Raw genomic sequence first — 20,951 nt, forward strand, 5'->3', positions numbered from 1 at the left:
CTTCTTTTCTGTTGCAACTTTTATGGTGTCTGGAGTGGAATAAGGCTCTTACGTTCACTGCGTAAGCATATGCGGTAGAATTTGAGAGGTCGTTCCGTGAAGGGTTTTAGGCAGCTAAAAACTAATTGCCTTTTATATCAATTTTTATCCTTATGCCTAATAATTAATAGTAAACTTTTAAGTTCTAATTCACGTAACGAACTAGAAATTTTTCTCTCTTCGAAATAAACGTTATAATTTTTTTAAAATTTCAATTATTATATTTATTAAAAATAAAACTAGTCATCTTTGAACTTGCGTAGTACATATATCCGGATCCGGAAACTGACTGGTGGTTTTGGTGATCATAAATTTTAGGGATTAGGTAATTGTTCATATATATGTATTATTTTGTTATGCCGAAAAAGCAGGAGGTGTTCGAAGCTAAACTATAACTTTATCTGCAAAGTTATTTTTTTTATAGAATCTATATATGTGCATGTACTTAAAAATTGAATATGAGCCGGCTTGAGAGCTGTCATTCTTGAGTATACATCGTGATTGTAGGAAAAGAGTATAGTTCAATTTCAGAAAACGAAATAAGGATTCATCGCCTGTGAAATAAATCTTTCCCTCTTCTACATAAATTTCATTTATGCACTTCCAGTTTTTTGTATTTTGGTTTATAGTTCATATTTGATTCTACTTGGATCCAGTAATTCTATCATAAGAGAAATGTGAATCCAGTTTAAGATATGCATGAGAGCAGCACCATGACGAACTTACGGAACAACAGTTCACGACGTGTTTAATGTAGTTACGCGAACAGAGTTCATAATTTAGAGGAAATAGATCTAGTTAAGTAGGTAGTACAAAAAGTTCTGTGAAGCGCATTGTGCAATTTAAAAAATGTATGAGGGTGCAGTGCAATCAGTATTAAAGAACAATCTCGAGCATCATATAAGGTTCATTTTTTAGATGAATACTAGTGTTCATGTTGGCTAAACTGCCACAGATGTTTACCCCGGATAAAACCACATGGATCTGTTATCAACGTTGTATAACAACTTACCATTTCTTACTTTGGCATTTGGTTCGAAGGTGGTCGTCCTCCTGTTTTTTAACAAAAAAATTAATAACTATGAATTTTTTTTAAAAAAAGAGATAATTTTGCAACTGGGGGGCCAAAATCAGGTAAAAACACCATGTTTAAAAGAGAAATGAGTTGATATTACGTAAGTGTAGTTACTAAGTACTAACATAACATAACCTTACCTAACCTAACGTAGCATAAACCATCAAGAACACATAAAATAGAAGTGGAACGTTACTAGTGTAAAGCCATGACAAGTGCTATAGGAACTCGCATATGTGCCAAAATCCATTTCTTTTTCATTATCTTGGTTTACGCGTTTACCCACTATCGCTGACGCGCCTGTTCCCTTCGGACACGCCCCCGCACTAGCGCGCGGGCACGCCAGCATCGCCCTACCTTGACGGTTAGATAGCGTTCGTGGTTTTTAGTAGCCACCTAGCGCAGGTTGGTTTGAGCTTTTGCACTGTATTTCTTATACCGTACATCCAGAGACCGTATTTATACGCAAATTGAAAAAGAATTGTAATTTTTTAAAAAGATAGAGCAAGAAAGTATGAATTTTAAGCAAGGAATTCTGGCCCCACAGATCCGAATCTAAGGAACCTAACCTAAATTAACCTAACATAACATAAAGTAACGTACACCTTAAAAATAGAGCAAGGGAGTATGAATTTGAAGCAAAGAAATCTGGTCCGTCCAGTTTCAAAAATATGCCAAATAACATTTTCAATTTTTGAGACCGCTTTAAAAGGTTATAATAGGGGGGAGAGTACGGTTGGGTAGAGTAAAGTAAGATAGTGATAAGTAGGATATGGTGGAGTCAGGTTAGCTTAGGATACAATTTCTCGTCTCTACGTAACGATACCAAATTGACCGTCTCTGTATACCTGCAGCCATGTTCAGAATACAAATGCTTGTTACTTTCCAACAATGCAGTGATGAGGTAACCATGCACGAAGTAGTTCCTTCTGTTTGTCAAATAGTTCCATCTTTGTAACCACTTATAAAGGAATAATTACAACTTCCGCTCTTCTTACATATTTTCAGGCACACAAACCAGCAAATTATCTATTTATTCCTGGTAAATTTTCAAAATTTTGCTAGAAACGGACGACCAACTTTGGAACTTAACCCCTTACTTTCGTACCTACATCTTAACTATAATGGCCTGTGTTTAACAGAAGGGGCCCAGCTCTTTTTTTCTAAAAAACAATTTACAATTTGGGTAATGTCTGTTCACATTAGGTTAGATTAGGGTAGTTTTTAGTTTGTTATATTATGTTTGTGTAGGGGTCTAGCATAATTTTTCAAGAAATTACAGGATTTCGCTTATTTCTATTAATGTTACGTTATGTTACGTTTAAGTACTTGCATCATTCATTTCTTCTCTAAATTTTGTGGTTTTTAACGTGCTTCTGGACTCCTGCTAAACATACACCCATACAATTACTCCTGTTTCATTTCTGGCCTTTACTGTTCACTATTAACCACGAATGTTTCTTATTTTCTTGCTTCTTTTGCTTTTTTTCCTACATCCATATAAATTTCTATAGTGTTACTGCACAAAATTAGCACCTTGGAATTATTAAGTGTTGCAAACTACACAATGCTCGTTAATGACTAAAACAATGCGACCGGTTAAATATTGTCTTCCCAAAGTATGAAGTTAAATTTACTTTGAAGTTGCACCACCCGATCGTGACGTAAGGTCACGTGGTTTTCCACACATAACTTTATTGATGAAAAAAGATTTACTTACATCACGAAACATAGCTGAGCGAGCGAGGGAAGTTAGAAGCCCCGCAGGGCTCGTTTTATTCCACCTTGACCCCCATAATAATATGGAACGCTGTTTGATTATGCTCTACTGGCAACTCACCTCAATCCGCGAAAATATAGAGTCCACAATTTAACTTAAGTTTCGTATGCCACTCTTTTCAAATTTCATATGCCAAATAACTAAACACTAAACACATGAACATTAAATAATTAATAATGTATACTACAAGTCACACAGTGACATTACTCGAGCAGACGGTTCTATAGTGGCGGGCACGTAGCATGGCAGCTCAAGGTCATTGCAAAAGTTGACGAATTTCGAACAGGGATCCTATAGTCAATCAGCTTTCCAATAACCGGCAGTGCTGCCAGCACTACGCAATTATTTCAGCATGTGATAACAATAAGTACAGTCAATCACAGAGGGATTAATAATAGATAAAAAGAATCCTTATAGTAGAAATAATAAAAATAAATTAGTAATGCCATTTATTTCAATTCGGGAAAATGTGCAATATATTTAAATTTAACTACAACTATCCGGAAAAATAACACAATTTGAAATAAATAACACTGTATATCTTTAGTTTAACACGACCAATAGCACCAATTTGTCGTAAAGAACATCTCCTATGGGCAGAAAATCAACGAAAATTTCACGTCCCTATATTTATCAATACTGTGTAAGATGAACATAATTCAAGTATGTGAGCGACAATATTTTCGCGTATTTACTAGAACATTATGTTTGTGTTTTATACACAGACGCGTATATCATAAGTTTGAGACACTGCAACGTACATTCTGCAATGCAAAGTAGCTAACTACCCTGCCAAACGTACAACCAAATAATATGGAAGCTCGCTTCGGCCAGCACATTGTGACCTTGAGCAGCCATGCTACGTGCCGGAGACTATACCATTTTGACATTTCATAAATTTTCAGGTTGTGTTAGACCTTTGTATTTCTTTTAGCAGAGTATGCACTAAATGAGGAGCTCCACTACTACTTGCAGATTGACTTCAAGAGGGCACACTATAAATACAGTGTGGACTTACGGCATAAAAACTGCAATGCATGAAACACTGACCAACTTGTTCTAGGTGGCCAGTGAATGGTAAAAATGCTCTCTAACCGAGTTAGGGCAGGAGCACAGCAGGGAAGCTTTGCGGCTGTGGGATGTTTGATGCGTCAAAAAAAAAAAAAAAAAAAAGTACTTATCATAAGAGATTTTGTTCCTTTTTAAATGTAATTCTTCTTCCTTTGTATATGCGTAATCATTCAAAAGTACTGTAGAAAAATCCCTTTTTAAACGAAGCATTTTCGATCTGTAATTAATTGACACACGGAGGATATTTTATTTATGTGGACTAGTACGCGAGTATTGAGTACAATAACAATGGGAACGTAGTTGTATTCTTTTTGTCCGAGATTACAGTTGAATGATGTTACAGCTAATTTGATCGAGCACGAACTAAATTCGTTATTCATGATTCAGAATCACTTTTCATTTCATGTTATTTGTTCTGGAGATCTTCTTTCGGTAATACATATTTAAAGCCAATTCTGCAATTATTCGTGCTCTCAGAAACACTATTGAAGAAATTAACTATGATCACATTAAGGTTATTATTTCAGTCCAAGTTTTGAAGAATATTTTTGTAGGTTGTTTTTTTTTTTTTTTTTTTGAGTTTTATTATGGATTTTATCCAAAAATACCCACTTTGTTTTTGGAGGGGGGCTGGGGAAAATTCCAACCTTGTATCCTACACAGTACGGAATTGCAACACTTGTAATGTGAAAAGTTATAGTTGAGATTTAAATCGGGGGGCCGCGGTGGCTCAGTGGTAGAGCGTTCACCTCTGGTGTATGGGGTCCCGGGATCAAACCCTGCTCCCGCCAAGTGAACTTTGTGGTGGACAAACACCGTGTGCGTGGGTTTTCTCGGGTTCTCCCGTTTCCTCCCAATTTCTTCATTCCACCATTTCATTCATTTCTCATAATCACCGTCTCCTTTAGCCTAACCGGCATAACCGTGGGACGTAAAACTCACAGATTTCATTTCATTGAGATTTAAATCGTGTGTAAGTTACAAGTAGTGGTAATGCGAATGTAACTTTAGTAATATCATATGTAGCTTAAAAGCTGTAGATAGTATCTTAAAGATAATACTGAACACACGTTTAAATAAATTTACCTATAAGCATCCTTATATAGGTAAGTTTTAACTATGTGTATATTATATTGAATTGTTCATTCAGCATTGCCTAATAGTTGTTAAAGCTATAAATGAAACGACATTGGAAAGAATTACGAACTGTACACTGTTGCCAACCTCAGAGAACAAAATTATCGATTTTTGCCTTTAAAATTATCGTATATTCGTTATGAACGTGATAATTGTAGAAACAAATATAATACTATAAATAATAACAATAAAATATAATAAACTTACGTAGTAATCTTCAGTTTCGAACTCCAGATCGGTGTCATTATCCTTTTCATTTTTTCATCCTTATTTGTATCACCATAGACAGTATTTTTGACTATTTCATTGATCCGATCATTTCCATTGGGTTCAAACTCGACACAGTTCTGCACACACTGGGCAGCGAGTATTATATCACTAACTGTACTTAACTGCGATGTTTCTTAACGGTGTTTTTATTAAGTTTATTTTGGAACATACACGCTCACAATTAGCATTAGTATGTGGTAAAGCTAACCGTTAAGCTAAATTTAGTGACTTTTTCTTGACTTCCATGACCATTTTCTGATTTCGTGACTTCCAGCTCTAAAAGTTCGAGGTTTCCGTGGGAATCTTTAACATTTTTGATGAAAGTCCAAAATTCGTCCACTTCCGTAGATTGCAGATCTTTCGAAAGCACCGCATAAGTTAGTGCTCTCTACTGATCGTCTATCACTTCTATATCATGATTGCTTTTCGCAGGGTTGGCTGGTTTAAACCAGCTGTTAAAAAAAAAAAAAAAAAAAAAAAAAAAAAAAAAAAAAACTGGGTTAAACCAAAAACCGAAAAATGTTCGTAAAAGTGTAACTATTCGTAAAATCTTGATGGACACATAATCTCATTAATGGTCACTCCCATATATTATTCGTATTGTATTCAGACCTAAATTCCCCATTCATTACTCAAAGAGATTGTATTACAAAAGCAACCTTTTTTATGTAACTTTATGGATGTTTCTTTTGTGATTTTTTTTTATAGTTTGTTATTATTGTTGTGCAACCAAAGGAAAATTCTAAACATTGTTTCGTTTTGATAATGTTTACTATCGATAAAATACATCGAAATGCTGTACTTTTTTGGGAGGGGGGTCATACAAACCCCACGAGAGGCAATTATTGAAATCACAAGAATCTTTGGTAACTATTTATGTATTAATGGGTCAGAGCCAAAGTGGCCTCAAATAATTCGTATCTTTATTCATTTTTCTTACTGATATGCAAAGTAAGTCGACATATTTTTTTAACTTAGACTAATAAAAGTCGTAGTGAACTGACGGACTAAATTAGTTCTTCTGTACTCTCTAGTACTTTGAAGTTGTCCATATGTAATTCTGTATAATGGTTCCACTTGTGCAATTGTTTATCTTTTGGTCCTGAAATGACTGTTGACGATTATATTAACAAATATGTAAAGATCAGTCTAACGTATTTTTTATCAGGAATCCTTCGTGAGTGAGTCAGCACACGTATCGCATTTGTGGCCAATTAGTCCCGATTTCGAGTTCAAATGGAGGACAATTTCTCTTAGATGTAAGCCGAGATGCGATTTGGATTCCCCTTTAAGCTTATGTGACCCCTTCCAGCATAACCCGGTTGTTGCATACTAACACCAAGGCGAAACAAGCTTATTTCTGTCCATATGTGATATAAATACATAGAGCAAATTATTTAAATCAAAAAAAGGGTTTAAACGAAAAAAACTGTTTTTTTATTTTTTCAATAAAAACCATGGTTTTTGCCAACCCTGGTTTTTCGGGGTAACTCTGTACAGCTCTCAGTTGTGGGAAAGATGTTGGTGCCCTTGCAGCACTTTTTCATAATTCTACTTCAGGTGTTAGCCAATGTAAACTTAGTAAAACAGTATTCCCAAAATTATATAGTGTTTTATTTCACAGCAACAAACTTTAAGGAACTGCTGCACCTTGCAATAGAAATATGTTTTATTATTATTATTATTTATTTATTTTTCTGCAGGATACTCATCTTATTCATTTATTTATTTGATTTAAAAACCTCATTGTGTGTGTTTCACGTGTAATAAATGAATTTTATTATACGTAAATCTTTGCACGTAGAGAAGAAAAATTAGGTAGATGTGACTTAGAGGATGAATGTATTTGTTTCTTCGGAGTTTGTTACTGAGTTTTAACTAATCACATCTAACATTCTTTTATTTGAGTGTTTACTCTCATTGTTTCTGAAGGCTCCGCAAATAACAGTTTTCATAATGTAGCTCCGCAAAATAAAGGTGATGCGCCAAGATTACAACAGGTCTTGCAACAAATGAACATTTGATGTTTTCCATGCAACATCCAGATTAAGCTCCTGTTGACTTTAGTATATTATTTCCTCAAACCAGCAGTAACAAATTTGGTCACTTTTGGATTCTGCAATGTCGTTGGATTCTCCTTGTTGGGTTTAAATTATCCAAGAATTTCAAAATGAGACCACCCAAGTTGGAATCTTTAATAATAATAATAATAATAATAATAATAATAATAATAATAATAATAATAATAATAATAATAATAATAATAATAATAAAGGCTCTAAAAGAGAAGACAATGTAAGAGGCCCTGAAAGAAAGATTTTTTTTAAATGGAATGTCGAAAACAGAAGAAAAGAAATACAAAAGGTAATGTTGATTCACATTATCTTAAATAAAATAGTGATCGGCGTATAATTGATAATAAAATATTACTTTTAAACTTAAAAAAAAAAAAAAAAGCAGTGACTGTATGTTCAGTCACAATTCTTATTATTTTACATTTTAAGATGTATGTATTTTATATATGTTTGTTTAGATTGAGAATAAAGGTCTTCAACATGGCGGACGGACCAGCAACAGATTCAGGTCGAATCGTGAAGATGGAAGTGGACTATAGTGCAACGTGTGACGAGAAGATTCCAGAATGCAAGAAAATGGCTTCAGAGGGAAAGATGCACGAAGCATTAGATGCACTACTGGCTTTAGAGAAGCAAACTAGGACAGTAAGTGTTAATTATTACAATTTTCTAAATTTTAAAATTTGAATAAATTTGTGTGTGTAAACTTCAATAATTAAGAAGAGTATTTTTTTTTGGGGGGTGGGGGGTGATTTAGTATTGTTGTGGGTAGATGAGAAACATCACAAGGTAAAGTTAGAGTAGCATGGATGAATGGATATGAGTTCAGTTTTACAATATATATGTTTATGTGCGTTGATGTAATACGATAGATACTAGTTGTTTCTTTCAGCAAACTTGTAAATGGTTTTGTATTCAAGCATTGATTGATTATTCGCTCTAAATATGCATCATGAACTGATGCCAGCTATAATTACTATGCTGTATAATATACTTAATTTAAAGAGAAAGCGGGAGAATCAATGGTTGGGATTTTCCATCTTTATCAAAAATGATGTAGTACATTTATTCTATCTCCTTCTCAGTAGTGTTGCGGTATCTAAGTAAATTAATACTAAACTGCTCGGATAGTACGTTTTGCGGTGTTTTCTCAGATTATAGATAGAAGCAAAGATGAGAATTTCAACGAAACAAATATAACAAATTTTATTAGAAGTCCAAAATCGAAAACAGATGTGAAAACAACTTCTCAAAAAAGAGATTAATAACTCAAGCAAATTCAAGTTAAATATCAAACAATTTTGACTATCCGCGAATTCATTTAAACAAAAGCATGTTATCTCATTACATAATGTAAATTCCATATAAATGTTCCTTTTTAGTCTGCATGCCAATAATAGAAAAAAAAAATAAATACATACCAAATGTCCTCTTGTTTTAACATCTAATCGTCCAATTCAATTTGGTTTTCGTTAAGTCGAACAGGTTAACTAAACAATTTTCCTTTTCAAATTCACTTTTCTCAAAACTCAACATTTGTATAATTCTCATTTGACGAATTTAAATCACTATTCACTTTCAAATTGTCACTCAACACCAAATAATACAAATTTCTTAGGTGTAACATGCTTTATAATGAAAATTGCCTAAAAACGAAAAAGTAGGTGTAACTATACATACCTGATCTTCATAACTGAAGAGGGGAGGTTAGCTGCACAACCACGAAAGCTCGTAGAGGGCAGCACCTTCCACTGAACAGTCATGAGACAAGGTAGCCAGCTCGCAAACTTCTAGGATAGTTTCCTATACTAGAGGCTTACTTCTGCTGAAACTTCTTTACTTTTTTTTTTTTTTTTTTTTTTCAGAACAAATAAATTTAGTCACACAACAGTAGGGAACCTGCCTTATAAAAACGGGAAGTTAATATGATTGAATTTAGTATATGTCACTTGAGAAAATTATATTAGTTAAATCACATAGTTCATACATTTCACAATAGTTCAGTATGAATTACATTTTTCAGCAGAGTTTCTCGTCCGAATGAACGAAGTTTTGCTTTTCCACGTGTAGATTTACATGCATTTATTATGCATTTCTTCGATATTGCTTAGCTGAAAATTATCTGCCTTGATCATAAAGATAGAATGTGTGTAATGAGAGAAGTAGAAAATAAAAACTTTGCACTTTGATCTGAAAAAATTTGTATCCCACCATTAATTGTAGTTTTTATTATGTAAATTTTGGTTACAAATATTTAATTTAATTGATTTTACCTATATATATGAATATTTAATCGACATCGAAGTCTTCCTTTTCCGTATTACGGTATGTTTTGAACAGTTCAGAATCCTGTTTCCTGCAGAATTACGGTTTATCCTCAGATGTTCAGAAGACAAGCAGTTATATAAGTTAGGATCTTTTTCAATAGGTCTGGGTGTATACAAGGCCTTTCCTTAATTTGCTACCCTTTCTTAACATCCTTAATATTAGAGACGGTTCTGCCATTTATTTGATCTGTCTCGTAGTTTTTTTTAATTTTCGTCTAGAAACTTCGTAGCTGATTTTTCTTTCATCTTTCGTGCATGCGCATAGCAGTTTAGAATTTTTTACTTCTCAGACACTTTCTCGGTTGAATGCACTCCTGATGATTTCATTTCTTATTCGAACTTTCTTGTCTTTCCGAGAATGCTTAGAAACACACAGCTGTTACTTGGATTTGCCTTACTCTCTTTTCATGATCTGCCTCGTGTCCGTAGCGTAAATTATTAAGGGTAAGACATATTTGTTATATAGTAGCATTTTAACTTTTCTAAGTACTTTAGTTTCCCATCTTTCTGTTTCACTCTTGAATCTCTGCATTGTCCCTAATATTTCTTTCTCTTATTCGGCACCCGTCACTTTTGAATCTAGGTGGTTGAAAGTTTTTACTGTCTGTAATGGTTTCCTTCGTAATGCTATTTGTTCATTTTGTTGGTGTTCGTCAATGATCAAAGCTTCATTTTCTTTTGGTATATAGCCGAGTGGCATGATGGAGCGGTCTAAGGCATTGGGTTGGCAGGATCTGCCTGTGACGGTTTCTAACCCCATTTTGAGCTGACCTTTTACCATTTATTTTATTCTTATTCATAGACTCGAAGAAACTGTCTTGGAATTTTTTTCTTAATGAAATAAATTAAGCAACTTTACAATACCAATGTATTTATTGCAATGGTGTAATTACGTATTATGTAAGAACGAAGAGACATAAGTTAAAAAAGTTGAATGGAGACAACCTTGACGAGAATTGGAGCTGCCTTATTAATGGTTTAATTCAAAAATTTAATTTGCATCAGTTTTAAACGTATATTTCATTTTTCACTATGAAAATGCAGAGACGTGATTGTGGAGCAATTTATTATATGCTTATAAAATGGTTAATATATTTGGGTTACATTCTGCGAAGCGATATGTTGACAGTTGATGTATTTCTTGTTCCGAGTACGTTTAAAAAGTTTTTGTGATAGTTTCGGACACGTAAGTGATAGAATAGTTTGCTAAGTGGTCAACTGCTTTGCTTCCCATGAGTTTTATATACTGCTAGTTATGACTATTAAGTATGTTAGTTTCATTCTTGTTATACTGAACGACTAAGAATGGAAGCAGGAGTGGCTCTCAAAAATCATAACGCCAGATAAATATATTATAAAGGTAGTTGTATCATCAATCATTGCTCATCATCTTGTTTAGCCTAAAGGAGAAAACCATGGCTCACAAAACTAAAAGACACAATACAATTCTCTTAGCGTACGCAAAGGTCACATTCTTTCGTGCATTTTGTTCCAGGCATTTAGTTGTCTTATACTTTTTCATCTGTTCCTTCTTAAATTAATATGCCGTCTACGAATATAAACGTACATTTATCTGTTTTTCTTCTGCCTATCATAATGACATTGAATAGTATAGGGGACAGTACACTGACTTATATCAGATCACCTCCAATCATTTCCATTATCCATGGCTCATCTACACTCTAGTAGTAATATTTGTGGAGTTTTTTAATCCACTGTATTCTGCTGTTTCCAGACCAATATGAAGACGTTGTCTGTATGTGCTTCCTGAACACCTTATCATATGCTTTTCCTAGTCTATGTATGAATGCTATTAGTTACTGTTTACCGTACCCTCAGTCTTTTCATGTAGTTGCCTTAGTGAATATATATATATATATATATATATATATATATATATATATATATATATATATTATTTATTTATTTATTTATTTAAAAGTACGTATCCCGAAAACATCCAAACTTACGTAAATATGAACGTTTCAGCAGAGAATTATTGCTTTCTTCAGCACTAGTATCTTCCATAAAATTTTCTGTGTACCTGAATCAATTTTATGAACATTAACTGGTTTCTTAGATGATTCAGAATATTTGTAATTAAATAAAGAAATTGCTTCCGAGACTCCCTTTTTTCACCTATATTTTATTTCACTCCACTAATAACGTAATTTGTCGAAGTAAAGTGTTAACGTTGCACTAGTTTTGAATCTTCAACATTCCTCAAAAATCAAAATTTGAGATGTACTCCGTTTTTAATCACTGTATTCTTTTTTGTACTACGAACGTAATTAAGCTTAAAGAAAAACTACATAAGTTGAAGCTGAAATTCCTTATTTCACTCTGTCCACAATATTTCTTTTCAGTTCCAAATTTTTACATATTATAATGGCACCTACGAAACTCCCATACTGATGCTACGAATCAATGTAATGAGTGAAGCTTTGCCAAACCTATATCTGCTGAAAATCAGCCATGTTCAGTAAGCTGTGTTATTTATTTATTTATTTATTTTTAATACTATGATTAAGGATACTTCTATTTATTGTATATAATTTGATTTGCATGGATTCTCAGCATTGGTGTGGAAGTTCCAAAGGTGTCATCAAAATGTGTAACAATTTTGAAATGAAAAAAAAAAAAAAAAAAATGGATTGAACGAAATAAGTAATTTCAGCTTCAACTTACGTACTTTTTCTTGAAGTCTAATTATGTTCGCAGTATAAAAGAATACTAAAAAGGGCTAAAAAGTACTAAAAGGGAGTAAAAAGTTACTTAAATGGCATTATATCTTCAATCTTGATTTTTGAAGAATGTTGAAGAGATTCAGATTAGTATGGTGTTAACACTTTGCTTCGACAAATTACGTTATTAAAGGAGTGAAATAAAATATAGGTAAAACAAAAATGAAATGAAATCTTCTAGTTTAACGTCCCACAGTTATACCCTTTAGGCTAAGGGAGACGGATGATTAAGGCAAGTGAATAATGATGGAAGAATCGGTGGAGTAAGGAAACGGGAGTACCCTGAGAAAACCCATGAACACGATGTTATCCACCACAAACTACTTGGCTGGGGATCGAACCAAGGACCCCACGCGAGGTAAGCACTCTAGCACCGAACAGCCGTTTTCCTTTAGGTGCAACAAGGAAGTCTTAGTAGCAATGTTTCTTTAATTACAAATATTCTTAATCAATTAAGATATCGGTTAGTGCTTATGAAAAAGAATATTTAGGCACAAAGGGAATTTAATGAAAGACTGCTGGATTTGATTTGACTTGAGTTTAGCGTCCCTTTCAGCAGCGAAGCTATGAGCTTCCGCAAAGAATTGAACCTGGGTTTCCCACGCTAAAGGCGCGTACGCTAACCACTAGCTACAAGGGAACTCAAGAATACTGGAAATAAGGAAAGTAATGATTCTTGGAAGAAAATAATCAACAGGATGTGCTGAAAAAGGTAATATCTATTTGCCGAAACGTTCATATTTAGATAACTTAGGGTGTTTTTGGGTATGCATCTTTTAATGAACGTGCATCCTATTAAATCAAGTAGCTTTATTAGATGTATTATTGATTTTTCTTTTCTAAAACCTAAAAGAAGCTAACAGGACGAAAGTGCACGTACATCTGGCTTAGCATACCGTTAGAGAATTTACCAATTTACTTTCAAACCTATACAGAGCCACAGAAATAGAACTAAATCATGATTGTATAGTTCTCGAAGTAACATAGAAAGTGAACTTTCAGAATAAATATCAGTAGCCCTACCTGTGTGTCTCGAGAATAAATGATTATTAGTGAATTGTTTCGACCAACTCTGTGATCTTGGTCACCACCAGATTCGCCTGTATAACTTAATATTTAATTAATCATTGTTGATGTTATCGCCCTAAATGTGAAAACACAGTTTCTGGAGCCTCGGTGACTCAGCGGTGGATTACTCACCTCTGATACATGTAGGGCTCCTGGTTCAATCCGAGCTCCCGCCAAGTGCGCTTTGTGTTAAACAAACACCGTGTGCGAGTTTTTTTCTTTTTTATTCTCTGTTTTCTTCCACTTTCTTCATTTCACCATTATTATCTATATCATTTTCACCATTTCCCTTAGCCACGGTGCATAATCATGGTGTGCTGAAAGAACAAAAAAGAAAATATAGTTCACAGACATCTTCATCCCTAGGGCTACATCTTCCCGACGAAAGTTTTCGAATCGCTTGTGCGTTACGTTTGGGAGCAGATGTCTGTGAACAACACCAGTGCCCGGCTTGCGGAAGTTGAGTGGATAAGAAAGGTATATATGGCCTATAATGTGTTCACAGTGCTGGCAGATACTCTCGACACTCCACTGTTAACGATCTCATTATGAGAGCCCTCATCTCCTCGGGAACGCCTTCCGTGAGAGAGCCAATGGGATGTAGTCGCTCTGATGGCAAGAGACCTGACGAAATGTCTTTGGTGCCTTGGAAACGAGGGAAGGCTTTAATATGGGATTTTACTTGTACCGATACCCTAGCCCCCTCTAATCTTCCTTCATCTTCCACAAAAGCTGGACGGTTGCAACTCGCAGGGAACATGAAAAGAGACGAAAATATAACAACCTCTTGGACAAATACCACTTCGTCACCATAGCCATCGAAACTTGTGGGTCCTGGGGTCAGGAAGGTCTAAACTTCATTAAGGAAATTGGACACCGCATAACTATTAACACAGGTGACACCCGAGCTTCATCCTATCTTATACAAAGAATAAGTATGGCGGTGCAAAGAGGGAACGTAGCAGCGATGCTAGGAACTCTCCCTCCGGGAAAAGCTTTGGACGAAATTTTCCTTTTGTAATCACTCTCCTCTCATTTATGATATTAGTCTTAGGAAGTAACTTGTTAGAAGAAAAAGAAAAAAAAATATGAAATAGTTCTTGTTCATGTAGAGTTGACAATTTATATCTAAAATCAGAATAGCATATGTGAATTTGTATGTATAAATCCTAGACAAATAAGTTGAAATATTAACAATGTAATTATATGATATTGTTACACTTTTCTATTTTAAAAAATAAAAAATAGAAAAAAAAATTGTGTCACTTGCTGCTCTCACAGTTTCTACATTGATACGTGATCTACATGTCCTCCGTTCAGACTTATGAGAAAAAAGTACGTAAGTGTCCTTATAACAAGTTTTTGAATATTTACAGATTAGATTCTTGTGAACTTAACTTTAAACCACCACATTGAGGACATTAGGCCGACAGTGGATTTTTTTTACAAGAAAATTATGAAAAATTCGAGCACCAAATTAACATGTTCTTTCAGGGTATCTAGTACTTTTGGAGATACAACTCCTGTAAAATTCTCAGAATTTCTGAGACTTGTGTTTCCGAGATAATAAATAAATAAAATAAAATAAAAAAGCAAACAAGACATTATCCATGGAATTTAAAACATGGACATTGTTTATAAAAAGTGGAAGTTTTCAGGGAGTATAGTACTGTATAATACAGATCACAGTAAAAATCTACATTTTTGGGATTACCATTTGTGAAAAAAAGAATTAGAAGGGTACAGTACAGCATGAGAACTTGAACATATATTTCTAACCGGAGGATATCATTTGAGTCAGTAAATAATTATTTTTCAAATAAAACAGAAGCCAACAAAATGTCTTGAACTATTCCAGAGCATTTTAATATTTTGCCGAAAATCGCACGTGAGAAATGCCGCTCGATGCGACATCTGTGGCAACCTGTATCTCGGGCCAGGAATTTCTTTTTGATAAAATGAAGAAATACGAGTTTCTTAATATGTCCTGAATTTTAACATTTGTTAGATTCGGTAACATCTGAGACTATCAAGGTAACTCTCCTGCCTGAATTGATATGTACTATGCCAGGACAATGTCCCTGCAAGAAAAGAAACGAAATAAAAAAAAAAGAAAACAAATTTTCCAGAAGACACAGATCTCATTATGAAAAAATAAAACACTTCTCACACCAGTTTGTCTTAGTAGTTTCGTGGTTATATAGTACGTTATTTTCCATAATTCGTTTGTTTTTTATTTGATTTCAAAGCTTTTGTGTACCAGAGTTTTTGTATTTTGTACATTGTATATTTGTGTTTCATCTTTAAAGAAACTTGTTGAAACTCATATAAATAGAAGATATATACTCTTTCATATTTGGTTCGTTATCACGAAAGTCCTCACTTCTGTTACTGATAATATTATGGAATATTACCTCGTGTTAAGTTTTTTTCATACGTTGGTTACTCATTATCCGGTTTGGTTTAGTCCACATGATCTATTTGGTGACATGTGACATCATAGGAAACTTCATATATAGTCGTCTGATTGTAGTGTGAATGAGTGAATGTTTTGATGTTCTTTAATTTACATACATACTGTGTTGTTACTTAAATATAACAAAAATAAACCTTTTAGCTTATGTCTTACATAAAACTTGAGGAGTTCATGGAGATTCCATTAACGTTAATAATTATAGTAGGCGTAAAAGTTTTGATTGTTGGAGATTCATTTAGTATGTCGTCATAAGAGTTTTAAATGATTTGAGATGATATGTGGATTTGATTTCGGAGCAATATACTGAACTGATTGTATAGGGAACTTTAAAATACTATTTGGAATTAATTTAATTTTTATGGTTTATATATTGTAAGAGACAAAATTATTAGAATGATTACTGAAATAGCAATTAGAGAGGTGACGAAAGTATAATGGAATTGCATTTTGGAGAGCATTTGGGAAAGAAAAACTAAAAAGAATTCAACAGAGTGAAATGTTTTATTAGTTATTTTTTTTTTTTTTTTTTTTTTTAGAAAATATGCTTAGCATAGGTTTTATTAATAATCAAATGTTGGTATTGCTTGCATTGACTAGTTTCTTTGTAAGATGCTTATCATAATTATTATCTAATTCAGCGGTTCTCAACCTTGGGAGGGCGAGGGCGGTGGGGGGTAAAAAGCGAACAAGGCGGGCGCAAGCTACTGACATAGATTATCTACATTGGTAATTACAAACATACTGAACGTTGTAACAAAAAGATGTTAAGTTAACTACCGTACAAACACAAAATAACTATCGAATTGTGGTTCGATTAAGAATAAACTTGGTAAAAAATAATGCTGCAGTACAATGGTATGCATAAACTTTGCTGGAAATAAATATAGATTGGTGAGGATATTATTATTATTATTGATGATGATGAAGACTTGAGAAGAGGCGCACTAGGTGAAGCAAGTTAGGAACTTCTAGTTTAGTAACTTCGTTATGTAATAGATTCTACTTTGAATTTTGCTTCGCAAAATTATGTTCGTAATCTGTTCAGTTTCCTGTAATTGAAGTTTATACTTTCGTGCTATTGTTGGTTTCTTTAAACATTTCAGGCCTGTGAATTTGATTATTCATTTCAGATAGTACCTTCTTTAGTTTATATACTTCGATAACTAATAAGTATGATAAGTATTACAAATCTCAGTAATATGAAAATGATCCCATGCTATACATATGATTGTGAAAATGAGCCGATATCGGCCTAGTGGGATTCACTGTTAAGTTTTATAACTGAGGGGAAGGATTCTGTAATTATTTAAATTGATTTTTCACATTCCATTGCAAAAATGAAAGATTCATAGGTAACTCAATGCGATGGTATAAGACTTCTGCGATATGTCTACTGTTCAAAATTATTTGATTAGTTATTGCTGAATCGAATGCGTTATAAGATGAAAAACAGCTCGTCGATTGAATGAGATTGTGTGAATAATGTGAGTAGACAGGCATTTGTACATTCCGAGATACAACATGAACAGTTAATGCTAAGGGAGACGGATGATTGAGGCAAGTGAATGATGATTGAAGAATCGGTGGAATAAAACTGTTGGAGGAAACAGAAGTACCCCGAGAAAAGTCATGGATACCATGTTGTCCACCACAAACTTAACTGTCGGAGATCGAACCAGGGACTCTAGGATGTGGATCATGTGGTTCGTGAGAAGAGTAGAATATTTGTGAAATGTCTGATCTTGGAATTTTTGGGAATTTAGCATCCGGCTGGAGAAAACGGAACTATGTCACGTAGTTGTTCACACTTGGTGGGCGCTTCAGTTGCGCTCGATGTGTTTTCAGGTCCACTACTCCACAGTGATTGAACGACAGAGTCTTGACGTTTGATAGGGAGAATGTGCGGCATCCAATAAACAGATTTGTCTTTCCACATTCGGCCATCTCTCATGGCTTTTCTCTGGTGTCATATAGCCGATCGTGGATTACCAGTATTTCTATAGCACTTTTTTCACTCTCAATGAGGTATTTTTGTAGGTTTTTCTCATTCATACCAGGTAAATTCCAGTTGGTACTTAACATGAAGATCTCAAGCCGCTTCCTTTCTTCCTCAATTTTCTGCGTGATGTCACTGCCAAGACACAACCTCTACTTCATAATTCCCAAAATAAACTTAGGAAAATTATGATTTAATTTCGGATACTTTATAATACAGTTTTTAAGTGCAATTAAATCGTCACAGTGATTTTATCAGAAATTGCCTGCAAAGTTCAATACCCGACTGCGCAGGTATATTATCGTCAGGCAAGTAACGATAGCGGAGGTATGGATCTATTTGAGTAACATCTTATTATTAGGATTAGCCTGACGCACAAACCGAGATGTTTGCTATTTATTATTAAGATGGTCATAGTGTCGAACATGACTGTGTAAAAACTTACTTCTTTGCTAGGAAAACACACTACTCACGCTCTTCATAAGATCTTGTGATCTGGTTTTGTAGTGAGGATTTCAGAGAGCAGAAAGGTTTCACTTTTGATTCATTGTATTCGGGATTCATTTCTAGAGAGTTTGAGGAAAGATGAATTCTTTTGGACATGATTGTGTAAATGAAATAAAATCTGGACATCTTACCATTAAATACAATGGATTACGTGGTGTTGTATTGAATCGTGAGTAAATTATAATTATTGTAACGTGATTGTGGGAATAGATGTAAAGTGATGTGTGCTATTGTCTATGTAAGCTGGATCGTTGAAACTTTTCTTGTTACAGTTTCAACCTTTTTAATTTCAGGGAGCTGATATGGTGTCTACGGGAAAAGTGCTTGTGGCAATTGTACAGATTTGTTACGAGGCGAAGAACTGGAATGCATTAAATGAGCACATTGTGTTGTTGACGAAAAGGCGGAGTCAACTGAAGCAGGCGGTAGCGAAGATGGTGCAAGAGTGCTGTACATATGTTGATAATACCCCGGACAAAGAGACCAAACTCAAGCTTATTGATACTTTGAGGCAGGTTACGGAGGGTAAAGTGAGTATATCAGAATTGTGCTATCGTTTTCTATCGCAAATTCAGCTTGCTTACTTAGTTGGCTTTTATTGTGTCATTAGCTATATAACTTCATTGAACTTTGATAGAAGCTTGTTACAATGTATTGTTGCTTTAAGCTAAGTTAGCTAAATTTCAGCATTTTCTGACACACTAAAAAGTTACAAGGTCGTATCAAGATAAATGGTCCACCCTACATATATAGTGTTACTCTAGTTTGTGTTCTGTTTATTCGTGCTCTTGTTCTTGGTGTTTACATCCAATATTATTTGCTACAATATATATATTTTTTTCAAATCTTAACACTTGATCATGACGTGGTAACCCTGTATCTGTTTTGAAGACTATGTCTTATGCCCGAATGAAGCCGTTTCCTTTGTACCAGTGAAGTCGTCAGCACGGACATGTGTGATACAACTATGTCAGAGCTTTTCTTCTGACGAATGGGCAGTACTACTTGTGCAAGTGTGGTTAAACATACATTGAATATTGGCACAATTAATAAGATCTAACTTTCTCAAAGAAAAGAGAAAACGCCAAGCGTCTTCTTTAATTAACAAGCGAAACTGTAAAAATGAATTATTTAACGTTCCACAGTTAAGCCTTTAAGGATAAAAGAGACTGATGAATGAAAGTGAACGATTGTGTAACTAAAATTTTGTGCTCTCGCACTGGTAATCGAACCCAGGACCACATGCACCAAAGGCACATGCACTACCCACAAGATCAGCAAGGAGGGTGGAACTAAGGAAGTTAGCTACATAGGACAAGGTATTTTATGCACCACCCTAACCCGATTGATTTGTTCTTTTATGTTCTTTTGTTTTTTCATGCTAGTTTTAAGCCCCATAGCAGAACGTGCTGGAATCTGCGATGTGATCGCAGAAAATTTGCCGCGCCTGTGCAGAAAAATTACCAGAGGAAAAAAATAAATTAGCCAATAGAAAACTATAAAAACATGCCTGCTATGTGTAGACGTCTTAAATGTACAGACGACTCGCATAAATATAGTTTGAACTTTTTTTTACGTCAAATACTCTGTTGCAGTAAATCTAAGGGTGTTTTGTTTGAGTATACCATTGTCTGAGTCCATATGTGAAAGCTGGGATTCAGTGGTTGCTAATGTGATGGAGAAAAGGCCAGCAGCAAAGGATGGACTTACTCATTACAAAATACGGTATCGTATCATAAATATTTTAAATCTGCTTCTTTTAGCAAAACTCGTTAAAAAAAATGTGACTTCACAGGTTGTAACTTGAACTGCAGATACCACTGAAAACTGTTTACCATGCTTCACGTAACACTGTAATAAGAATATGATAGTATCATCTTGATTTTTTATTTTGGAATTTCTGCAGAAAATTTTTGACTTACAAAAGCTCGTCGCAGAAAGACAAAGAAAGTTCTGCCATCGGGGTTTTAAGCAGCCTCCAACGGAGAATCGAAAGCTAGAAAATGTAAAGATCTCGTATGAATCAAAGTTTAAAATAAATTAGGTTAGTATCTACCGTATTCACGCAATTAGTATCTACTGCGTATGCTATTTTTAGTATAAAAACAGTTTCTTAAAAGCCATACTCATATTACAATCGCAGTCGAGCCCCTTACGCTCAAAGGAAAAGTGTATTTGTCTTACTACGCAGGACTGTATCACTCTCCCCCGTCCGTAACGTTGCGTGAATCAGTGTGTCGTACTGTGATTCGATTTGATTGACATCTACAGTCTGCTATTAATATAGTTTGACTACGCGTCCACCGAATATTCAAATCGATGTTAGTATATTTTCGTATCCAGTACGATCGGGTTTCCTTAGTTTCAGTCAGATTCAATGCGAATT

The 20,951-nt window shown here is 34.4% G+C and overlaps 1 protein-coding gene across 1 annotated transcript in view; it reads left to right on the forward strand.

Moving 5' to 3' along the window:
* Window positions 1-216: 216 nt before the first annotated feature.
* Rpn5 (regulatory particle non-ATPase 5) overlaps window positions 217-20,951 on the forward strand; it is a 50,934-nt gene continuing 30,199 nt past the window's right edge. The window contains exons 1-3 of the mRNA XM_081731325.1: window positions 217-364; window positions 7,906-8,092; window positions 18,859-19,095. Coding sequence (XP_081587451.1) covers window positions 7,928-8,092; window positions 18,859-19,095 — 402 coding nt within the window. The 5' untranslated portion in view covers window positions 217-364; window positions 7,906-7,927. The remainder of the gene's footprint in view (window positions 365-7,905; window positions 8,093-18,858; window positions 19,096-20,951) is intronic.

Source organism: Thermobia domestica, chromosome 11, assembly GCF_964235325.1.
Source record: "Thermobia domestica chromosome 11, izTheDome1.hap1.1, whole genome shotgun sequence".
Taxonomy (NCBI): domain Eukaryota; kingdom Metazoa; phylum Arthropoda; class Insecta; order Zygentoma; family Lepismatidae; genus Thermobia; species Thermobia domestica.